The sequence below is a fragment of the Pieris brassicae genome, chromosome 9 (assembly GCF_905147105.1).
Source record: "Pieris brassicae chromosome 9, ilPieBrab1.1, whole genome shotgun sequence".
Lineage (NCBI taxonomy): Eukaryota > Metazoa > Arthropoda > Insecta > Lepidoptera > Pieridae > Pieris > Pieris brassicae.
Window position 1 is genome coordinate 6,523,253 of NC_059673.1, and position 22,768 is coordinate 6,546,020.

Here is a 22,768-nt window from a genome sequence, read left to right on the forward strand (position 1 = left end):
TTAATAAACTTTGTATTGACAGTTGGGAAAGAGAACGCACGAGTGCGAAACAGTAAAGAAATAGCACGAATGTGAAATAGCCCACATCCCGAACGATATACGTCCCTGCAATACGCCACTTTTTGAGCAACTGTATTAAAAAGATTTTATCCTGAAGGTTTAAAATAAGTAAAAATATTCTTTCAAAATATATTAATATAATGTAGAAAATTTTGTAGAATTAATAAATAACGTTTATAAACATGTTTTTTACTTTGGTTACAGTTATCAACTTAAAAATTAGGTACCAATTAATATAAATCATTGTTAAATAAAATTGCACAGTAAAATCGTATAAAAATTATTAAATTATGGACGTGTCGTTCGATTAATAAATCTATGATAAAGTATTACGTTACACAAAATTAAATACACAATACATAAAACATATACATAAGGCTAGATACGTTATGGCACTGAGGAACTTTAAGCGTGTCGTGAGCATTTATTTTTCTTTGGGTTTCTTTTCTTTCTTTCGCGGAGGAGGAACTGGCGCTTCACCACTAGAGGCACTGTCTTTCTTGACTACTTTCTTAACAACTTTCTTCTTGGGTGGTTCAGACTTAATATTTTCAGATACCGACGATTCTATTTGAGCGGCTGTGGTAGGCTTTGTTTTAGGTTTGACACCAATTTGTGACAGAGACACAGCGCCTACTGGTGGCGTAGGAACGTCAGGTTTTTTGACATCGAGTCGTTCTTGTTGTGCTTGCGGTTGTGGAGAAACGGGATCAGCGGGTGGTGAGGCGGAGGTGACTGTTGGAGTACGCAATTCGCTGGCAATGATGGACTGTGCTAGGGATGCGGCATCTTCAAACTCGCTGTCAGGTGTAGGCAGGGGGTCGGCGGCAGATGGAGGCTTCAGCTGCAGTTTGGCCGCCGGCCTGCGGCGCTCCTCCACTACACAACCAATTTATTCCCGCCTTTATTCTCTCTTTCAGTTAGACGTGTCGTTAGTATGGCGGTCACATTAGAGAGCAAGCTCGGTTAGGGCCTGGAACAAGTCGAGGGAAAACATAGCCACGTTGTTAATTCGAATGCAAGCATATTAATGGAGAGAAATAGTCAGCTGGTTAAGACAGACGCCACAAGGAAATTATGAAGATCAAATGCATTGAATTATAAAGATTGTACGGATTCTACCTTTTCGCCATAACTTCCTTGCATAGTGAAAATGGGAAGCAAAATCAAAAACAAACTAAAATAGATTAATAATATACAGTGAACTAAAACTAAGCACAACGTCATCGTAATCCAGGAAATATTTAATTTCGACTTGATATGCTTACGAATATTTTAAATGTTTGTCAAAATTAGAACGTATGACGTTGACCGCTCCTACATATTGCACTCACTTGGACGCTACCCAACATCTGTCAAATTTACGTAGATCTAAAGTGATTTCAAGGACGGGTGAATTTATATTTAATGACGTTTTCATTAATTGAATGTTGCAAATATTTTAGGCTAGTGATATGTGTGGGAGAAATGGAATATGAAATTGCAAAGTTGTGTTGGGTCCAAGTGCAATAAGTTATTACCTGTATCAAAGCCGCGTCTCTTGGGCTGCCTCCTCGAGAGCTGGGTGAAATAATAACGTAATTTTGAAACGAATGCTCAGTAAAGGTAACAAATCCAAAAGCACAAAACGGCACAAAAGAAAAAAAATCACGTTTCCATGGATGTGTTAGGGGAATTTTTTACAACATCCAAGAAACAATGAAAACGAATAAATTAGTTTAGAATATGAAAACTGCAAAATTAAACTCGGTGTGAATTGAGTGCAAAGCCGTTCAATTAGCCTTAGTTGGCGCGATACATGTTTGTACTCACATTTGGCCGCTGGGACACTAGGTACTTCTTCCGTAGATGGAGTATTAGCTAACGGGGGACTGTCGGAAACAGACTTTTCCGTTATCTCGGAAGATTTTTCCTGTTGCGGGATTTCAGGCACGGAGTCAGTATCCGGCTTCTCTTGGACAGGAGTCACTGGTTTAGGATCTAATGCAGGAATATCAGACAGGATTTCTGATGATTCAACTAACTCAGATTCGTCAGCTTTAGGTGCTGCCATTACTTGTTCCACTAGTGGTTCAGTAATTTCAGGTTTTGATTCACTCTTTTCAGTCTCAGTAGGCAAAGGTAAAGATGCAGGCCCTAATGCAGGTTCAGATGCAGGCCCTAGTGCAGGTTTAGATGCAGGCCCTAATGCAGGTTCAGATGCAGGCTCTACAGATAATTCTGGTTCTGGGAGGGATTCATGTGATTCAGTTTCGATATCAGTTACATCGGTCGCAGCATTCGATTCGTCTTTTTTGTCATTAAGATTATCTGGTACCACTTTAGATTCATGCAATTCAGTTTCATGCTTTGGGCTATCTGGTGATTCAGCTAGTGCAATTGATACAGTTTCTGCTACAAGTGCAGTTTCTGCTACAGGTGCAGCTTCTGCTACAGGTGCAGTTTCTACTGCAGGTGCAGTTTCCGGAACATGCACTTCGGTAGACTGTTGCACATCTATTTTAGGAATATCATTTTTGGTATCAATAGCATGCACTTGAGAGGAGGGTTCCACGAGTGTGTCATGCGGCTCTAAGGAAACAAGTGGTTCTGAAGGTATATTGGATGTATCAGAAATTTCCGTTTGAGGAACAACAACAGGTACATTTTCAAGAGGTATTTCAGTAGAACTTATATCTACTGATTGTTCCACATCAGGCACTGTAACTTTAGGTACTGATGTTTCGGTCTTTTCATCGGTTTCAGAAACTTTACTAGTTTTACATTCTAAACTTAGGACGGATTCAGGACTACTTTCAGGAATATTTACTTGGATGTTTGGTATAGATTCTGAAATAGGTTCACCCGTGTTACCTGCAGCAGTAGCAGCTTCTCTTGCAGGTACCGGTATATCATTTGATTCGTCCAGAGATACAGATGCCACTTTTTCAGCTAAGTCTCGTACTGGCTCTTGTGCCTCTACTACCGAAGGAGAATCTTTAGGAGGCGAAGACTGTTTCGTAGTTCCTCCACTCAAAGTTTGTGAAATCTTCGCCCAAATATTTGCAAAAGAGTCGGCGCCCATGTAGTCAATATTACCAGACTCCCAGCCCTGACGACGTGACAATTCATCTAACGCTTCACGCTGCAATGGTACGCCAGGCTGAACTCGCGCTAAGTTTCCAGCTACGCCAGTCTGAAAAAATTAATAATAGTCACTAAACGGAAATATTTCATCAATTACTTAAACATTGAAATATAAATTAAGGTTTTTAATAAAACAGTGAGGTTTTATGCACTATCTACTTCCGTGCAATTAGATTAAACATGCGAGAAAGCGTGTCAAATTCTATCAAATATACAGTACAGAATCAGATATAGGAGAAAGAATAACTTGGACAACGGAGCGAATTACATACTCTACATACCAAGGAGTTTACAAATTTCTTAAAAATAACTTACTTCATCTTCTGCTTCCATATAAAAACCATTTTCTGTTGGAATGATCGTATCTTCATATTCATCTAGACTCTCAGGTGGTGGAGAAGGAGAACTAGGCGGTATTTCATGAGAACATAGCTTTTTTCCTCGCGAATCTATTGTCACTTGGTGTCTTAAGTAATAACCATCATATGGATGCCTTGGTAAGATATCTTCATTTACATCGTCTTTCTCAGGTACTTCACCATTTAAGCAATTATCTTCTTTCTTTGATAATTTTTGGGTTGGCTTTTGATGATCCATATGAACACAATAGACGTGATGATTAACCGATGGTATGTCAGTAATGGTTTTTATTGATTTATGAGTATAGTCGTTGTTTTCTGTGTAAATAGATTTTGGTATATGATCGACTTGAGGCTCTTGGTTTGTATTGTAATAATCTTTACTTCTATTATGAATTGGTTCTACATAATGATTGTGGATGTTTTGTGTAACGTGAAAATTATCTGATTGATGTGCAAAATGGTGATCTGTATTGGTATTGTTAGATTCATGATAGTTATCATGATTATTGGTGTTAAAAGGTTTATGATGATGAATGTGGTGATCGTAATTATTATTTTCATTAGTATGTCCTTGAATAGGATAATTTGTTTGCTCCCACGCAATTCTTCTCACTTCATTAAGGTCTGGAGTATTTTCACTGGACATTTTGGACTGTTCTGGTATTGGCGGAATGTTTCCCCGATAGAAGTCCCATGGATCAATAATTTCTTGTACATGTAAATCTAGTGACTCTCTTTCTTCCGTTTGCTTATCAGGATGATGCCATGGAAATTCAGATGTAGGGTCAGGAACTGGGTCATATGTGGCATAGTTTAATCTTTGTTCAACATCTGGTAGAAGGTCGCTTACGTCTTCAACATCTCTTGGACTCTCCGAAGGTTGTTCTAGATTACCCTATCAATTAAAAGTAAACAAACAAGTTGCATGCGTACTTGAAAAAAGCTCGCGCAAGTAAAGTAGTGCATAAGCTTAATTCAAGCTGTGATTAGTGAAATATTGCAAAAAAATAACCATATCCCAAACACACAGTGTAAATTAATTAAAATTTAATTAATTTTTATCAAAACTCGATAATTTATTTGTGCGTTTAGGAAACGGTGATATTTTCGCCAAAATACTAACACCGTCCACAACCTAAAAACTAACTAATTCGTGCAAATGAACAAATCAGGTGAGTAAGAGAATGTTAGTATTTTAGGAAAATATCGTATGGCAAACTAAGCGCAAAGAAAAAGAATATTTACACAGCCTAAAAAAAGGGAATCAATCACTATTGTATTTCTCACCTCTTCACTAGAATCCATTTGGAAATGCTTAGAAAACATTGTGTGTTCAGATCAAACGGTTGAATGTTAATGGATTTATTATATTGGAATGGCAAAAAGACATCGACATTGTGGTGTAAGATCAAGAAATTGCGGTTTCAATAAGAGATCACTTTACGTTGTGGCAATTGATACAGAAATGTAATTGAGACTTATTGGAAACGATGTCAAGATATCTCGTATTACAAGAAGCAATATATTTTTAGATTCTATTTTGAGATCAAGAGGTATAACTTATGTAAAGGTATGAATAATATATGGAAACTTAACTACCCACTTGTTGGAGTTATAAATTGTTTCATTAATCTTTCGTGATTATTGAAACGGCGTATTTTTAATCAGCAAAACAATACATAAAATTTAAAATAATATATATATCTTACCATTGCTTCGTCTAGCTGATTATGAACTTGGGAAGTAAAGAGATTCCACCACACTTGTAAGAAACCTTTCAAGTGCTCTGGAGCATCTACGCTTTGAGATTCAAAGTTATAATGTTGAAGCCAAGGCTTGGCTGGCCCGATGAAGTGGATGATTTTCAAATTCTGCCCAAAGCTGAAATTTATAAAAGAGAACTTTACTTACGTAAACTTAACGCATAATGTGTTTTAGGTAAAATACTATTTTGTGAATAATATAATAGTTATATAAAAAATATGTTGGTTGGTTGTTGCTTGAGCGTGCGACTCTCATCCCAAGTCGTAGGTTCGATGCCCGGCCCGGTAGTCGCTCGAACGGTGAAGGAAACCGGCTTGCATTAGACCCAAAAAGTCGACAGCGTGCGACAGGCACAGAAGGCTGATCACCTACTTGCCTATTAGATTAACAAATGATCATGAAACAGATACAGAAATCTTGCTCATACCTAAAAAGGTTGTAGCGCCACTGATTTTTTTAAATATAATGTTTGAGTAATATAAATTCTATACTAAATAACAATTTCTTTCAGCATTATATATGTACATTGTACAATACTCGGTTTTAATTTCAAAAATATCAGCCGTCATTAAAACTGATAATAGAAAAGGACCAGAAAAGGATTTCCCAGTCCTATTATATACATATATATTATATTACGAGTATACCGTATGCGGAAGTGAGATGTCCATCAAATTGCCATTTTAATATGAAATACATAACCTCACTAGACAAATCTTCCTGGATTTTATTACTTTCCGTTAATGGGTATAATTTAACGTAAAAAATGAAATAGAAACAAGTTCGTTATCTCCTGAGAATCAAGTTCATGAGGTCAACGTATGAAAAGGTTCAACCACCGTGTTAAAAGGTTACACTAGACATCTACAATCGCAGTATAGATTCCCATGTGAAAGTGAGCTGTGTATTTGATTCTGCAAGGGATAGCATAAGAATATTTAGCCAAACAGAAGCTGCTAAGTAATCTTATTATTGGACCTATAGAGTTTTTGCGTATCTGACATCTTTTTTCATTGATTATAGAAATTTGTCCAACTACTTACAGCAGTCGCCTGGCCAGGCTAATATGTCAAATCAATTACGTTTGGGAATCATACTTTGCGCTGAATCTCGGTTTGGAATCTTACCCATAGAGACGGGTTTGTTCACAATTAGGATGAACATGACGCCGCCCGAATAATATAAATTCAGTATCTTTAGATAAGATGGGCATGCTCCCCGTGACTACAACGCTATATTTGCATTAATAGGTTTTTTATACGTATATATAATATAGATAAAATATCTCCAAGTTACATACAAAAAATAATAACATCTATTTTAATATATGTTTTCTTTTTATTTTATTTGATGAACACTGGTGTAGAAATTCTGTAATCACATATTAGAGATAAGAGATACTTACTGTTTCAACGCGGGCAGGTATGAGTAAAAAGCGGCCGACGTGACGTTGTAGAGAAATGGAAGTCGTTTGTTGTTGTCAGAGGACCAGTCGGAGAAAAATGAATTAAGTAGACCTTGGTCGCCGCCTAGAAAAAACAGTTTTTATTATTAAATACAAACCAAGAAAGGTATTTGAGATTTCAATTAAGATTAATGCCGTCGTCGATGTACTCGTAGTCATCACTTATCCCTGATTAAAAATGAATGTAATTTGGTTTAAAAAAACGTAATTCCTACAAAAATTATCAATGTTTGGTCGCATTATGCAAAATTACAGGAAATTGTTATTTATTCATAAAACCTAACTATACCATACATAGTAATGTTTATTAATAACGATACACAGGATTAACGTATAAGAGTTATTACCATCAAAGCTCCCTCGTTCCTGTGCAAATTTAATCAGTCTACTAAATGTGTCTGCTGAGGGTGTGAAGACAAACACACCAGAGTTGAAGCAGTCGGGCCAGCCGACGTCAGGGGCTGCGGAAAGCTCCTCTCTCTCAAACAATTCGTCACAATTCTGAACTACCTGTAAACCAAACAAAGTGAAAGATTAAGTATTCAATAGAGTCCACAGTTTGTATGAAAATAAATCTTTCGTAAACGTTGTTACTGCATGGAGCAAGTAGCAACTTTTTTGAAATTTGAAATTTATTTATTGTTCACTAGAAACTGAAGAGGTAAGCCTATTCAGACAGAAGCTGAGCGAAGATTAATTCTTTTATATAGGTGCCGATACATTTATTTTTTATAGAATAGATTGGAAAAAGATAATCACAGCCTATGGACACCTATTTTAGTGGGTGCGGCCTTTGATTAAAGAGTATTGTCTATTTTAAACAATTGGAGGTCGTATCTCCAGGGAAGGTTTAACAGAGTACGAGTTTGCGAAAGACAATGTCTAGTGAAGCGGATCGTGGAAGACTTCCACGCCGTCAAGCTTATGCGGATGAAATCCTACGGAAACGAGGCAGACGGTATCAAACCAAACAAGTCTTCAGAACACTCTCCATAGTACACTTTGTAGAATACGCGTAGAGACAAAATGTCTAGATTCAGAGAATCAAGTCGTTCATTAATACATTGGAGATTGACAATTCGACAGTCCCATAGATACTCATCGGAAGAGCTTTATCATCTCAGCCAATTACTTTGCGTTAGGAAGCTGTATGTCCTGAGTCTAATTTTAAAATCACACAGAGCGCTACCATTTGATAGTAGGCTCTTCTTAAAAAGAAATAGGGGTGTTGTCGTCGGTCGACCGTAAGGACTGACTTCGCCAGACGCGATATGCAGGAAGACTATGTCTATAATAAATTAAATAGGCGGCTTAACATCTACCCGATCACCGTCTACAATCTAAAATACGACAAAGGACTGACTTATGAACATACCCTACGCAGAGTTAGGACTTCTTCAGAGGCCTAGTATTTAGTTACAGACTTTATTCATTCGCTCACTGACTCACTCACACCTTTGCACTCATACACTCCCTTATGCACTCAAGCGTGTTGATAACAGTTATTAATCAATAACAAAAATAAATAAAATAAAAGATGTAACTAAATTATATATAAATTAAATATTTTAAGGAATGTATAATTAAGCTTGTTATAAAAGAGCTGGAAACCCTGACACAGGTATTATTTACTTAAAAGGGTTCCCAAATCTTCAACATTGTAATGCAATTGTACTTAAAATGAATAAAGACATATTTTTTTTCATTATTATCTATTTGCGTCTGCAAAGAACCATGTGTTTACTATAAATGTTTTGAAAATATCAGTGGCGCTACTGCCTTACGTCTTGGCCTCAGATTTCTGAATATGTTTCATGATAATTCAATCTAATAGGCAAGTAGGTGATCAGCCTCCTGTGCCTCTCACGCCGTCGAATTTTTGGGTTTAAGGTGAAACAATTTCCTCACGATGTTTTCCTTCACCGTTCTAGCGATTGTTAAATGCGCACATAGAAAGAAAGTCCATTTGTGCACAGCCGGGGATCGAACCTACGACCTCAGGGATGAGAGTCTCACGCTGAAGCCACTAGGCCAACACTGCTGAATACAATAAATAACAATATATAAAACACAATATACAAATAATAATTTTAATTAATTTAGATAAAACAAATGGCAGTATATGTGTTTATTTCGCAAAAGTATCTCGAAAGTTTACAGTATCGCTATCAGTTACACTGTATCAATGTGCAATTTATGTAGCATTTTGTGAAATCATTCAAATTAATTTGTATGTATGTGATGAGTTATGGCTAGGGACATATAAAATCCATTGGACAATAAACCTGTTATATTATAGACTATATAAAATTATACAATCCAGGAATGTGTGAACCGAATTGGCTATTTTGATCTTGATATGAGGAAGTTCAGGGTAGGTTTAAAAGATAAACAAAACAAAAAAAGCATTAGCTTTATAATTCAATTTTCCAATACAATTCTAGCTTCAATTCATTGGGTTAGAAAAACACATGTTTCTAGAAATATAATGTCACTTGGTTGTCGAATAATTTTAGGTTCGTAAATTTGAAAAAAGACCTGTTCCAGAATTAAAAAAAACGTGTAAAATTGGTTGTAAGGTTTGACCACATTTTACAGAAATACATGTGATACGAAGTTCACTGGATCAATATTCAATATTTATTAAATATTTTCGCCGTACACTTTAATATATAATTAAGTGTACGCCGGCGCATACGATTAAGTCATTTCAAAGATTAAAAATACATAATTTATAAAAAAAAATATTGACGTAGCCGGCTTTATACATGTATGAACATTACAAAACCAACAAAGAATTACCCTACAGAAATATAATATGTACTTAATATTGGTGTGTCTGTGTGTGTTTGTTTGACTATTTACTCAATACAATTTTTAAATTGTATTTCAGGGATTAATCCAGCGATCGGAGACAACATTATCTATATGTTTCTCAAGGCCAAACATACACGAAAATACCTTCCACACTAAACGTGATATTCTCAAAATATTTATCGATTATACTTTTATCGGAACTTCATTTGACATAATAACCTGCGATAAAAACTAAGTACCTTGCTCAATGGATTCTGTTCGTTCATTTATTGAATAGTATTTTCATTAAATTACTGCTAAGTTGAAATTCTTAACGTCTGCATAGTTGTTCTATACCCAGACTTTAAAATGCATAATATTTATATAAATGACTATATACGTATATTAAAAATATATTATTATTATGGCCCATGTTCCGGTGTACGTTATATAGGCTATTTTTAATTCTCATATCATCGTCATGTTGCAATGAGCAGTGTTGGTCTAGTGGCTTCTGCGTGCGACTCTCATCCCTGAGATGTTAGGTTTGATCACCGGCTGTGCACCAATGGAGTTTAATTCGCTGGAACGGTGAAGGAACCGAGGAAACCGGCTTGCCTTAGACACAAACAGTCGACGTACGTCAGGCACAGGAGGCTGATCACCTACTTGCCTATTAGATTGTCAAATGATGATGAAACAGTTACAGAAATCTAAGGCCCAGACCTAAAAATGTTGTAGTGCCTTTGATTTATTTTCATTTTTAAACTAACTATTGTCTTATTAATAACATAAATTTGTTATTTCTTATTAAGTCGTTAGTATCGCTGAAGTATATTTAATATAGAATAATGTTACTGTTATAATACAATACATTATGTACAATATATAATAGTATATTCAATACAGCTCGCGTACCAAATTAGGCGATTCGTGAAAAGACAGGCTTGAGCAAGCTAGTAAGAATTGTCGCAACAACTAAATGGCAGTAGGCAGGCCACATAGCGCGCATGGACAAAAACTGATGGACCAGGAGGCTCCCTTAATGGAGACCTCGGCAGAACAAAAGACCGCGTGGCCGCCTACCGATTAAGTGGACTGACGACATCATCAAGGAGGTTAGCTTGGCTGGAGGAAAATGGAGGAAGCCTGCGTCCAGAAATGGACCAAAACCAAAAGAGATTGATGATTATGATACTGATATCATATGCCATACAGTCTCTTCTAAACACGAATCTGTCTGATATATGACATGAGTCGGCAAACCGCACGCGGCTCATTCTCAAAATATTTGTCATAGAATATATACTGATGATCATTAATAAACGTCAAACTAATGTTTACTTGCCAAAGAGTGGAGTGCTACTTTTAAACAAAGTTAGACAATTTCGTTTTATTTAAACTTCGTTACATTAATAATAAAAACCAGAGCCATAACGCCGCCCGTAGCAAGGGATATCTTCCTAGTTAGGAGGAAAAACTAAAAAATAAATAAATACTAAGGGTAAATTGCAAGAAGTGCATAACAAAATCAACAAAAATAAAATTGCTAGTAACACTATAAATTATACAATTACCAAACTTAATCTAAAATAAAATAAAAACTTAAAACTCACAGCTAAATCACGGTTCATGAACTACAAAGCGATACAAAAGCATAAGAAAATAAATGAATTACACAAAGAATGAATTTCATTTAAATAGCGGCTTTTGAAAAACTCTTATTACAATTTTGGATTACAAGATTGCCGACCAGTGGCCGAATAAACCATCAAGATCGCTATTTACTGCTCTGATCAACTTTCGCGTTCTCAAATAAATATTAATATAGAAATGACAGATGTAAATTAAATATTTGTAAAGGAATAAAAACGTTAAACACTTGACGACGTGTTTGACATTTTAATGGCTAGGAACAGGAATTTGTGATTTGGAACGCGTCCAATGATTAGAAAAAATATTTGGGGCGATGTCTCGTGTTTCGCTAACATTGACTTTGTGAAAATTAGAAATAGCTTTATGCCTTCGATCCTAAATTGATTGGTCTAGATATTTCAGGGTACGATCTAGAAGATGGGGCAAATATCTGTCTGAGTTAAAAATTATAACTACGAATTTTATTATTATGTTATTTTATTATGACTGTAAAAATGCAATAAAAACAAAATTATTGTTATTTTTAATATATAATATCTACGATGAAACTCCTTCGTCTTCCTTTTGAAATTAAATACATTCACCATAGATCCTATTGAACTAATATTCAAGCCTAATTTGCGTCCACAAACCAATCGCTAAAAAATCGTAACTCTATCATCTATTATATTAATCTTTCAGCACAGATAATACACTACTCTAAGAACTGTCAGAAAACCTTTTAGTTTAATATTTATTACAAAAGTTTTTAAATCTTTTCTTTTTCAGATTAATAAAGTTCTTAGATGAATTTAATATAAGCTTATTAAGCGTTAATAGCAAAATTTTTTTAATAAATTGCTAAATGTATTTTTTTAAATATAGTGTACTAATAATACATGTTTTTAAGAATCTTTTGACTGATTTGTGTCGCAGCATGTATTAAAAATAACTTTTGTAACATTTAAAATGTGACCCACTAACCTAGTACATTTATTTTTATCTTCCAGGAGCATACCATTGTTGAATTTTTTGCAACGAAAAAAATTCTACAGCAGATTTCTTTACGCTACTAACTAAGCCAAATTACTGGTTATTAAATGGTTTATTATAAAATTGACATTATATACCTAGGTGGAAAATGGGGCTTTAACATAAGTAATTCGTGAAACAACGTATACACAAGATAAATTAAAACCATTAATGATTCATACTTTACCTCAAGTAAAACAAAATCTTACCAGTATATCAGCATCGAGGAAGACGCATTTTTCGTACTGGGTTAGATTCCAACAGTGTATCTTAGTGAAGGTGATACCCAGCTCTGGCCTCTTCAGTAGAGCCAGGTGAGCTGCATCCTGGGAGTCCAGCACGTCAACAGTTACCACCTCAAATACTGCGCTAAGACGCTCCCTGTATGACAATGGATTTTCTATGAGCTAAAACATTTGGACGAGTTACTTAAGAAGTATTCTTCTTCTATGATCAGATTAGGACATAGATAGTTGCACGATTATGTATTAAGAAGGAACTGAGAAGAACCCCAAATAATCTTTTGACAAACACGTTTTATAATTTCACGTTAATCACGTTAATGCCCAGTCATATGTATGTAGAGTATGGTAAAGGGCCCAATCCAGGACTTCCGATTTGATTCAAAATTTTCGCTTCACACTTAAGTAAATTCATCTGGAGCCTCAAAGTCAAAGTCAAAAATCATTTATTCATATAGGTAACACAATGTACACTTATGGACGTCAAAAAAGATAATTTATACATTAAATACTTCTAATTTTACATTTACTGCCAGTTCTCAAATCAAGGGCATAGAAGAGAGAAGAACTGGCAATAAACACTCCGCCACACTTTTTAATCGCCAAGTTTTTTTTGTTTTACACAACGTTTGTAAGGAGCTGCAACCATTACACCATGTTCCACATGACATCTTAAGTAATAAATAATAATAAAATTAAATTTAAAACAGCAGGAGGCATGGTGAAATAGGAGCACGCACTTACATGCTTAAACCATAAATTCTAAAAAAATTCACTTGATACACCAATAGCCTACGCAACGTATTTATTTTATTTATTGAAGCATACTTTAAACACGAAACAGAAACGAAATTTATGTATATATAACCTCGTTAGCGAATTTAAATTCGAATTAATTTAATTATTTTATAAGTTGACGTTTCGAATGCTTTTTAGCAATCATTATAAAACACGCGATTTAACTTTACATTCACCTATGACATTTTAATTATTAACATTAATATAACCCACAGTGTTTTTCAAATGTATTATATCATTTAAATTATATTACTCTGAAAAATAAATACAAGGAAAAATTTAATAAATAAATTGTAAAATTTCCTCACTTTTCATAAAGTTAATCACACGCTAAAATAATAAATACGAAATTAGGAGAGAATAAATTTAATAAAATTCAACATACATGTTTATTAGTAATAATTTTTATATCCGTAATAAAAATACATTCGGGAAATTGTTTATTTGGTTTCTAATCCAGACATCCATGATGATATAACTAAGATTTTATTTTGTCTTCAAGGATTTTGCGAATCTCTTCCGTACAGTGTAGTGTAATTATTTTACGATATTATGATAATACGAGTTATACTGAACAGTTGTATTTTTAAATAATATTGTCCTATAGCAATACCTTCTGTTGCCATTACTTTGTTGATTTTTAACAAAATAAATCTATTTATTTTTTATAGATCTCAAATAGAACAATAAAAAATGTTCCGCGGATTTTTTAAAAATATAAAATTTTTAAAATATTTTTTAAAAATATAAAATATAAATTACAATCTAGTCTATCTGACAAATAACCTATTTAACTAATAAAACTTCACATAAGTTCACTAACACTTACAGTCTTTATTAGGGGAAAGACTTTTGTTGTTGTCCACTTGCCACTGTTTGAACTTAACAAAACTTCCTCTAACAAATTCACAAATGTAAAGAAACTTCCGTGTATAAAAATAACCAGCGCATTATTATTATTAAACAGCGCAGATTAAAATTATTTGAAACGTTATGAAGGTCCAGTTCCGAGGTCTATTTGGTTTAACCAACTACACTACAATTTACTACGTAAATGTAAACAATAATTATTTTTCTATTTTAGTAGGAAAATTAATACTTTAACCTAAAAGTTATCTTTGTAAAACCACAGCCCACAGCTATATATGTATAAAGAGTATTATTATTATTTGATTGTAAGCCGGGTATATAACACAACTTCATACTGAATCTTCTTTGAAAAATATAGTATGTGAACAAGCCCGAAGCCCTTAGATGCGATCGTATGTCCGAGACTTACTTGGTAGACATCTCGACGATCACAATGAAAACGATTGTTTCGTTGTTATTTTGAAATTATGATGGCTTATCTTGGGTAAGTCGAGATATATAACTAGTCTGGCCATAAATACTGTTAAATAAACTTTTTTCTTTCAACTCTAATTATTTTGAATTGGACACGTTAAAGTTACGGTTAAAGAATATAGGATTGCAGTGATCGCTTGAATTTAACTATTGTAATTTGATAATGAACAGGAAGTTTTAAAAATAATATACGTGTTCCAGATTCATAATATGTAATAGAAAAAAATAAAAGTTTCAATGTAACAGTATTTATGGCCAGACTAGTAAGGGTAACCTATAGAACCTCCTTTGGCCTCATGGAGTTTATACTTTTTAACAAAGAGTACTTGAGGATTTGCGGTAGGTTACAGTACCTACAACTTGTAATCCTACCTCATAGCATCGGTTACTGAAGGTGTGATGAGTACAACGGCTGGATAGGCAGAGCCAACTCGCCGTAACGAATGCGCCAGGACGAGAGCTCCTAAGCCATACGAGTCGTTTGTGGCTAGCGTAACCCATGCTCGATCTGTAAAAAATGGCAATTATTTAACGGTTATAGTAACATATATAACGTCAATAGTAATTTTTGTTTATAGGAAAATAAGTCTGTTTCCATGACACATTTTTTATGCAACAGGGACAAGACAAACGGGCAGGAGGCTCACATGATATTAAGTAATACCACCAGCAAGGCCACTCATAGACACCCAAAGCCAGAGAGGTGACGAGTGCGTTGCTGGCCTTTGAAGAATTTGTACCTACACTTATTTCATGCAGGAATTTTAAATTTAGGAATTACTTCAGTAGGAAGCTGGTTCCACATAGTGGTGGTGCGCGACAAAATCTGCTTCAAATAACGCTCCGTTGTGGATCGATGGCCGCGAGAAGATAAGGGGGAAAATTCTTAACTTAGTGGCAGTTATTATCCGAACAACTCTGAACACTATCCATGGTAAATGCGGTTGAAGATGCAGGGTGACGCCACATCTCTACGCATCGCCAAGGGATCGAGCAGCTCGAAAAGGTATTAGTGTTGTCAGTGAGGTCATCCCCTCAGAAGCAGAACATGAGCAGTGTTAGTCTAGTGGCTTCAGTGTACGACTCTAATCCCTGAGGTTGTAGGTTCAACCCCGGCTGTGCACCAATGGACTTTCTTTAATGTCAGCATTTAATATTTGATCGAATTGTGAAGAAAACATCGTGAGAAAACCGGCTTGCCTTAGACCCAAAAAGTCGACGGCGTGCGGCAGGCACAGGAGGCTGATCACCCTTGCCTATATGACCTATATATAACAAACAAATAACTGATACAATAATCTGTGGCCCAGATCTAAAAACTGCGCTTAACTTTTAAATTTCACAGCCTATAATTGGTTTAGACGTAGAGCCAAGCCAATTGTATATACTACTTACGTATTAACGGATTTGACTTTGGGATACGAGAGCTATAGTTCGAGGTAAGTCCTGTCCATGAAGATAACCCTAAGTAATTTCTAATTCTATGCCAACGACGTAGATATGCCGGAATATAAATTTAATTTGCTGTTGTTTTTCAGTTTGTGAGATATCTAAGGAAATGCGCAATACACTCCCACTGGTGACGTATCACCAGCGTACTAAAAATATGAACACGTGTCTTGGCGCTTCTGTTGCGTTTCTAATCCTAAATCCATTGAGAAAATATAATACAGTAACGCGGTACTACGCACCAGGGCTTATGAAAAATATAAGTAGTGCAATCTTCTTTGGTTATAGCAAAGACAATTCTTGGTAATGGAAATCAATTCAAATTATTATTTACATGGATTATATATTGTTTTACTATTATTCATTTTTATACGTCAAATTTTGTTTAATTTTTAATAAGATTAAATTATTAAAAATCGTTAAAAATCTTAATGAGCCGTTTTAGTGTAGTGGAAATTGAATTTTTTTTGATGATTTGAAAGATATTTTCTGAAACAGTGTTTCCCAACGTTGGAGCTCACGCCCCACAGGGGTCAATTTCATTGTTATTCGAAAATTTATAAAAATCATTTGGAATTTGAATATCGGTTTTTCATTGTGTTTTGAACTTTTACTTACTGTTACTTCCTAGTACGTTCTGACGCAAACCTATTATTTAAGTACCTATCTTAACTGACCAATTAATTGTTTTATTATTAAAAATTATGTATGTTACATAAATTTTTTAGAAAGGCTACAGATGGGACAAAAAGTGTAGCGAAATACTGCTGATAAGTTGCGCCCAAAAATCGCGAGTTCAATGCTTGAACTAAATTCGATACCAAAATAAAATTACAAAAGTTTTCGTTTATTTTATTGCTTATCGAATTCTAATAATGCTAAATATTAACGAAACACTGATTTTCCTAGACGGCTTTGCTACTTGAATTCTGTATTAGCTGCAATGTGAATTGTGTCCCGTGGGCCTATACATGGCTCCAAGTTCCCTAGACACATTATACAGTACATACATTCCGCTTTCAATTCTAAAATAGCGCGACCGAAATAAATTTTCAAATAAAACTAGTTGTGACGTCAGATAATTTGTAAGATATGCAACTGAAACAAAATTTCACGTGAGATTTGTATATACGATTTTATAAATTGTCACTGAAGTATTAAAAAAGTATTTATTGTTTAAATAAAGAGTGAACTATATTTTAACAAGATCTCATTAATAATAAACGAGAATATGATATCTTAAATCTATGATTAAATAGAAAGATCTTCAATCACCATGGGACGGGACCAAGTGATGAGATTTAAAATAGCGTTTAAATCATAATATTATTCTATATACATACTATATAATATAATATATATATATATATATATACTATATAATATAAACCAAATATCGTTTTATACGTGAAATGATAACAATATTTCCTGGATCTAAATGTCAATTGATTAAATTTATTAGATCGATAATGCTTTATATATTTCGACAATTAACCATTTTAGCATTCTATAGGCAACTGGCCATCTGCCACAAACGTTTACGCACCATAGACATGCACAATTTCTATGATAACATACTGTAATATCATTATTAGTAGATATTATACGTTTTTTACTTTTTATTCACAATTTAAAATGTAGCGGACACACCCTGCTTACAAAAAATTATCAGTTTAGAGGAATAATGTACTAAAAAACGGCGTTTTCTGGCGCAGACCGATTCATCATCGTGGTTAGCCGCGGTCCAGACAGGTTTCGCATTTCACCCTTAAAGAAGTTAATTAATTGATCCGTTCAAAGATGGAGTTAATTCGAAAAATAGTTTAATCAATATCTTCTAGAAAAAAAAAACTTATATTCTCAAACAAAATTTTTAGGTGAGTGTGGTTTTTATAAAAGGCAATTATTAGCAATTATAGTCGTAAAACATTTGTTAACGTTAAGAATGTATTATGTGTAAATTGAGTGTTAAATCCCTACGAAAACACTGTAAATATAAAGATAGAAGAAACGGTACGGTTAAGATTGCAAAATGTTTACTTCAGTGTGATTGTCGCAGACGGCTAGTTTAATAATCCGTTCAATTAACAGCCTAGCCTTTAACTAAATAGCGCCAGCGTTTAACTAGCCGCCTGAAAGATTAGCCGTAGCATTTGTAACAAAATTTAGAAAACTGGCTGGCTTATGCTTAGGCCATTCGTACGATAGAGTAACCATATGGCAGTAATAAAAGAGATGAAACATATGACATAAAAAATATTTCTTTAAAAATTAAATTGCTTGAGGCAGTTACATTACTATTGTCACTACACACTTCCATTGTATTTGTTGTTTTTCAGTAAACTTTGGAAAATAGCTTCAAAGTTGTGATTTACCGACGCCATATTGACAGTTTAAAGAGTTTCGTTTCGTGTTTGACTGTGGCAGAAATTGTAACTAAATATAAATTAACAGTCAACAGGCTAGGCAAGTAAAGAAACGTCATCGATCCAAGTTGTCTGCCTATCTGTTCGATCAACTGGCTGAATATCTTTCAGGCCGCTCGTTAAACAGCACTGTTTAGTTAAGAGCCTAGACTGTTGATGGGACGGCTAATTAAGCTAGTTGGCTGCGACATGAATATCAGGATGTATTGCAAAAATATCTATCGCGTTGAATCAAATTAATAAGTTTTATATGAGTATAAAAAATACGTTATCTTGAAATGAAAACTTGTTATTAAATAAACATCTAATCGATAATAAAATTATGTAAATAAGTCGCTATTAAGTATCAATAAAAGATAATTTACCAAAATGACAATTATGACAATGCAATCGCAAGAAAGTGCGTGCGTGTTTAAACGTGTTTTTGGTTTGAATGAGTTTCATTATGGACGGGATAGAGAAATGTTTAACGTAAATTATTTGTATTAAGTCACAGACTACATTTACGAATGAGTGGAGGCGTAAATATTTACTTTATTACGAAGTTTTAAGAAAGTTACAAGCAAGTGTTAAACTAAGACTGTCTGGACAATTATAAAATGTAAAAGAGGTGATTGTTACAATACTGTAAAATCCTTTGGTAAGAAAACTTTGACTGTGTTTGCTTCAAATTATCTTTGGCACAAATAATCTAAGCGTATCGTAATCTTTTGAAAACATCATCATATGTTCAAAATCTAAAGGAGAAATAAATGTATAGATGATCCTAATTTCCTTACAAATATTTTTCTATAACTATAAATATCCTACATATACAATATCCTATATATATACATATAACTATAAATACAGAATATCCTTTCGGCCGGTTCAGAATAGTATTCCAATAAGACACTTAAGAAGCAGGATCGGTCGGGTGCAATGTCCTTTTCTATTTAGGTACAGCCGGTCTGGTAGGAGTTAAGCGAGTTGAACTAAATAAATCAATGAATGTATAATGCTTTTGTTTTATCAGTTACCATGGCAACGGGATGTTCTTTGAACTTTGAAATGCAGTTGTGTGATAGAACAGATAGTACAGAAATAAAAATAGATCGTTGTATGAAATGATTATTGGGAAATAAAAGCTTTAACATTGTTCGTATTAACCAGACATTAATTTTGTTTGTCTTTTTGATAAATAATTATTACAAAATGTCATAAGGAGCATGATATAGTTGCTGACATATTTTAAAATAAACCTGGGGATTTAAGAGATTTTATTGCCAGTTCTTCTCTTCCCTAGTAAATATACATTGTGAAGAATTTAATGTTTTTTCAAAATACCTTTATTGAGAAATATTCAATTTAAAAAGATTGAGTTAGTATTTACAAAATTCTTAACCATAGTAATAATTATAATATCATTGTACCTATAATGCTGGCAGAATTTCTTCTTCGTCAAGCGAGTAAAGCACCAGCTCCAGGGTCTCCGGTACTATTTACCAGTGCCACAGGGACTAAACTTCTATTTATCACTTTTAAATTATTATTATTTTAAAATTAATTTGCATATTGTCCATCATAATTGTTCTGTGACCTACATAAATAAAATATATTTTATTAAATAATATGTCCACATCGTATCCCTAACTTTCTTACTAACTACTAACTGACATGGGAGTTATCTTAAATTATCGTGATTTATGTGTCTTTTTACTTTCTATTTTTAATGTATCATCTTTTTAGTTTAGTTTGGTTTTTGTTTTGTTCCTGTTAAGTTTTGTCTTATAACTGTGTATAACATTTATTTTTGCTACTTGCCTATCTTATGTAATTTAATACATGTTTTTTCTTTATTCACAGTGGTTGCCTGGAAGTGATCGCTCGAAATCGATAAGGCCGCCAGTTGCCATCCTTTTGATTTAATTATGTTCAAATTTTTTATGTTGTAGTGTAACGAAGTGTTAATAAATAAATAAAATAATACACGCAAATATTAAACACAATATGAAGACAACGTATAAGGGTTTTATAACACTGTTAAATAATTGTGGCTTGTATTACACACATACCACAATAGAAAATATATAATATTTTTTTATTTTCATGTTTTTCTTACACGAAACAGTCAGCCTAGAGTTCGAGTGATTCTCAACTCCTAAATGCACAATTAACATTTGCTCAAGAAGGAGCATTAGAAGAGACAAGTGACGGACGAAATTCTGATGCCAGCTCCCTTACTCTGCAACTTCAAATATTGGCATTGCTGATTTCGTGGTATGCAAATGTGATGTAGTTCTCTAAATATCCGCTGATTTCCAAGTACACGCGGTACCAAAACTCATTATTGAGTAAGGGCTAAGCACCACTGTTATGGGAGTTAATGCAAATACCATAAAAGATAAGTTCTATGTTGCATTCGGTGTCCAACCGAACGATGTTACGGTCAAGTTCCGCACACTTAGGATAACATTTTCCAGACGTAAAACGGTCGAGTTTAAAATTCCCTACGTTGAAATTGCGCCTACGCATGTTCTTATCAGATTGTATTATTACGATTGTAAACATGCCAATGCTATAAATACGTACAAGCATTATCATAAATTCATAATATCAATTCATATGCCTTGATCTTGAGATGTTTTACATCACGTTTTTAATTCATAAAGAATTTATATGAAGACAAATATTATTAAGTTATTAAAATGCATCTCTTAGTCCGTTCCGTTATAATAGTATCGTAAAAATAATAACACAGATCCAGAGGGTGTTGTACCGGCACTGTATAAGTATTTTTAATCGGTTTTCTTCTGCTATTTTCACTTGTAATATTATGACTTTAATATCATAGAATTTTAATTTTAAAACTAGAAATGATTATATAATAATAATACATAATATGCTAAGAGACAAATCAATTCTAAAAACGAGTCACGTATTTTATAAATATTTTGATCATATTTAATTTTATTCATTGTAACTTTATTAATAACCTATTTTCGACAATTGGCAGTTTAATACAAAGTGACTCAAATGCGTTGATTGAAGAGGCTAATAGAGACGAATAAATATCATACAAGGTTTTATATAGTCTGTGTCGAAAAAAGTTCCCGTTTCATAAATACTAATATTTGCTTACTTTTCAAATTTATTTTGCCTCCAAACGATGTACCGAGAGAATAGATTAGGCAGTTGGTATGTAACCTCAACCAAAGACCATGCTTACTTTAATAAAAGACTATAAAAGTATATTTTAAATAATTATGATTAAACAACGAAGATTTAAATTCGAATTATGTTAGTTAAATATTATGATAGCTAGTGTCAATTATGTAACAAATTTCTTAAATTTTATCCTTATTATTTTGTTCATAAATGTTGGCTTTGATTTGAAATCGCTTGAAAGTAACGCTTAATTAGAATATTTCTCTTTGAAATGTGCCTAAATTCGGAAGTTCATAAATAAAAAACACAATAATTTTCCGGGACATATTAGGCATTAATCATAACTCTCAAAGAACTAATTACACACGAGATTCCCATTTCCCATTGCGTAACAAGGAACATGGGACCTTCAAACGTTTGACCTTTATCGTAAGTGCGCGTCTTTGATTAAATATTATTTTTTTTTTCGCACTAGAAGTGTCACGTACTGTCATTTTAATCATCGACAATTTAAAAAACAGAATAAAATTAATTTTGTTAAGTAAGCATAATTGATATGTATTTAAATATGTATTGCCGTCTGATTAATACCTTGATTTAAATATATTATCATTAAATTTGCACCTTTTTAATTCATAATAAATGAGAAGGTATGTTTAATTGTTAGAAAGTATGTCCGTACAAATTTGTCTACCTCCATGTATCAAAATTAAAATTAAATAAATGTTTAAATATCTTTACTATGTTTGAAAATTACTTTACATACATTTACGTTGAAAATTCTTGATCAAATAGAATTTATTAAATATAGTACGTACTTGTCATTTTTTAGCCGGCTTCTCGAGTGACAGTTCCAGTCACCTCTATTTATCACAAAATAAACGCACTCGTCGAGTTATGCCAGTAAGTAGCAAAAGCGTACTACATGCACAATCCACGATAACTCAAATCGTAACCAACCGTGAAGCGCCGAGCGAACACGATATTCTCACGACTGGGAGAGGCGTGCGTTTCGATTCACGCATGTTAAATCCAATGCTATTTAATTAGGATTTAATTATCTATAAAAAATAAACAAATTATTTTTGTTCCCTAACAAATATTCAGTTGCTGTATAGTTTT

General features: G+C 33.6%; 1 protein-coding gene across 5 annotated transcripts; it reads right to left on the bottom strand.

The window, feature by feature from the left end:
- Window positions 1-175: 175 nt before the first annotated feature.
- On the bottom strand, window positions 176-22,623 carry LOC123714001 (titin). Of its 5 annotated transcripts, none has more exons than XM_045667978.1 (10): window positions 22,465-22,623; window positions 14,997-15,132; window positions 12,450-12,621; window positions 7,125-7,287; window positions 6,718-6,841; window positions 5,258-5,429; window positions 3,502-4,443; window positions 1,873-3,235; window positions 1,581-1,620; window positions 799-1,033 (listed from the first exon to the last, which is right to left on the bottom strand). In XM_045667978.1, the coding sequence occupies exons 1-9, from the start codon at window positions 22,469-22,471 to the stop codon at window positions 1,586-1,588; spliced, it is 3,114 nt and encodes a 1,037-aa protein (XP_045523934.1). In that variant the 5' UTR covers window positions 22,472-22,623; the 3' UTR covers window positions 799-1,033; window positions 1,581-1,585. The 5 variants fall into 5 exon arrangements, with proteins under 5 accessions (XP_045523933.1, XP_045523938.1, XP_045523934.1 ...); XM_045667979.1 differs by having other exon boundaries at window positions 802-939; XM_045667977.1 differs by lacking the exon at window positions 1,581-1,620 and having other exon boundaries at window positions 176-939; window positions 22,465-22,622.
- Between the last annotated feature and the right edge of the window lie 145 nt (window positions 22,624-22,768).

What these genes read in the sequence shown, in the direction of transcription:
- LOC123714001 (XM_045667977.1), bottom strand. An exon ending in ATCAGCTAGACGAAGCAATG is followed by an intron (nt 4,444 to 5,257) that starts GTAAGATATATA and finishes TTTAATTGATAG; the next exon opens with GGTAATCTAGAACAACCTTC. An exon ending in TAGTGTCCCAGCGGCCAAAT is followed by an intron (nt 940 to 1,872) that starts GTGAGTACAAAC and finishes TTGGTTGTGTAG; the next exon opens with TGGAGGAGCGCCGCAGGCCG.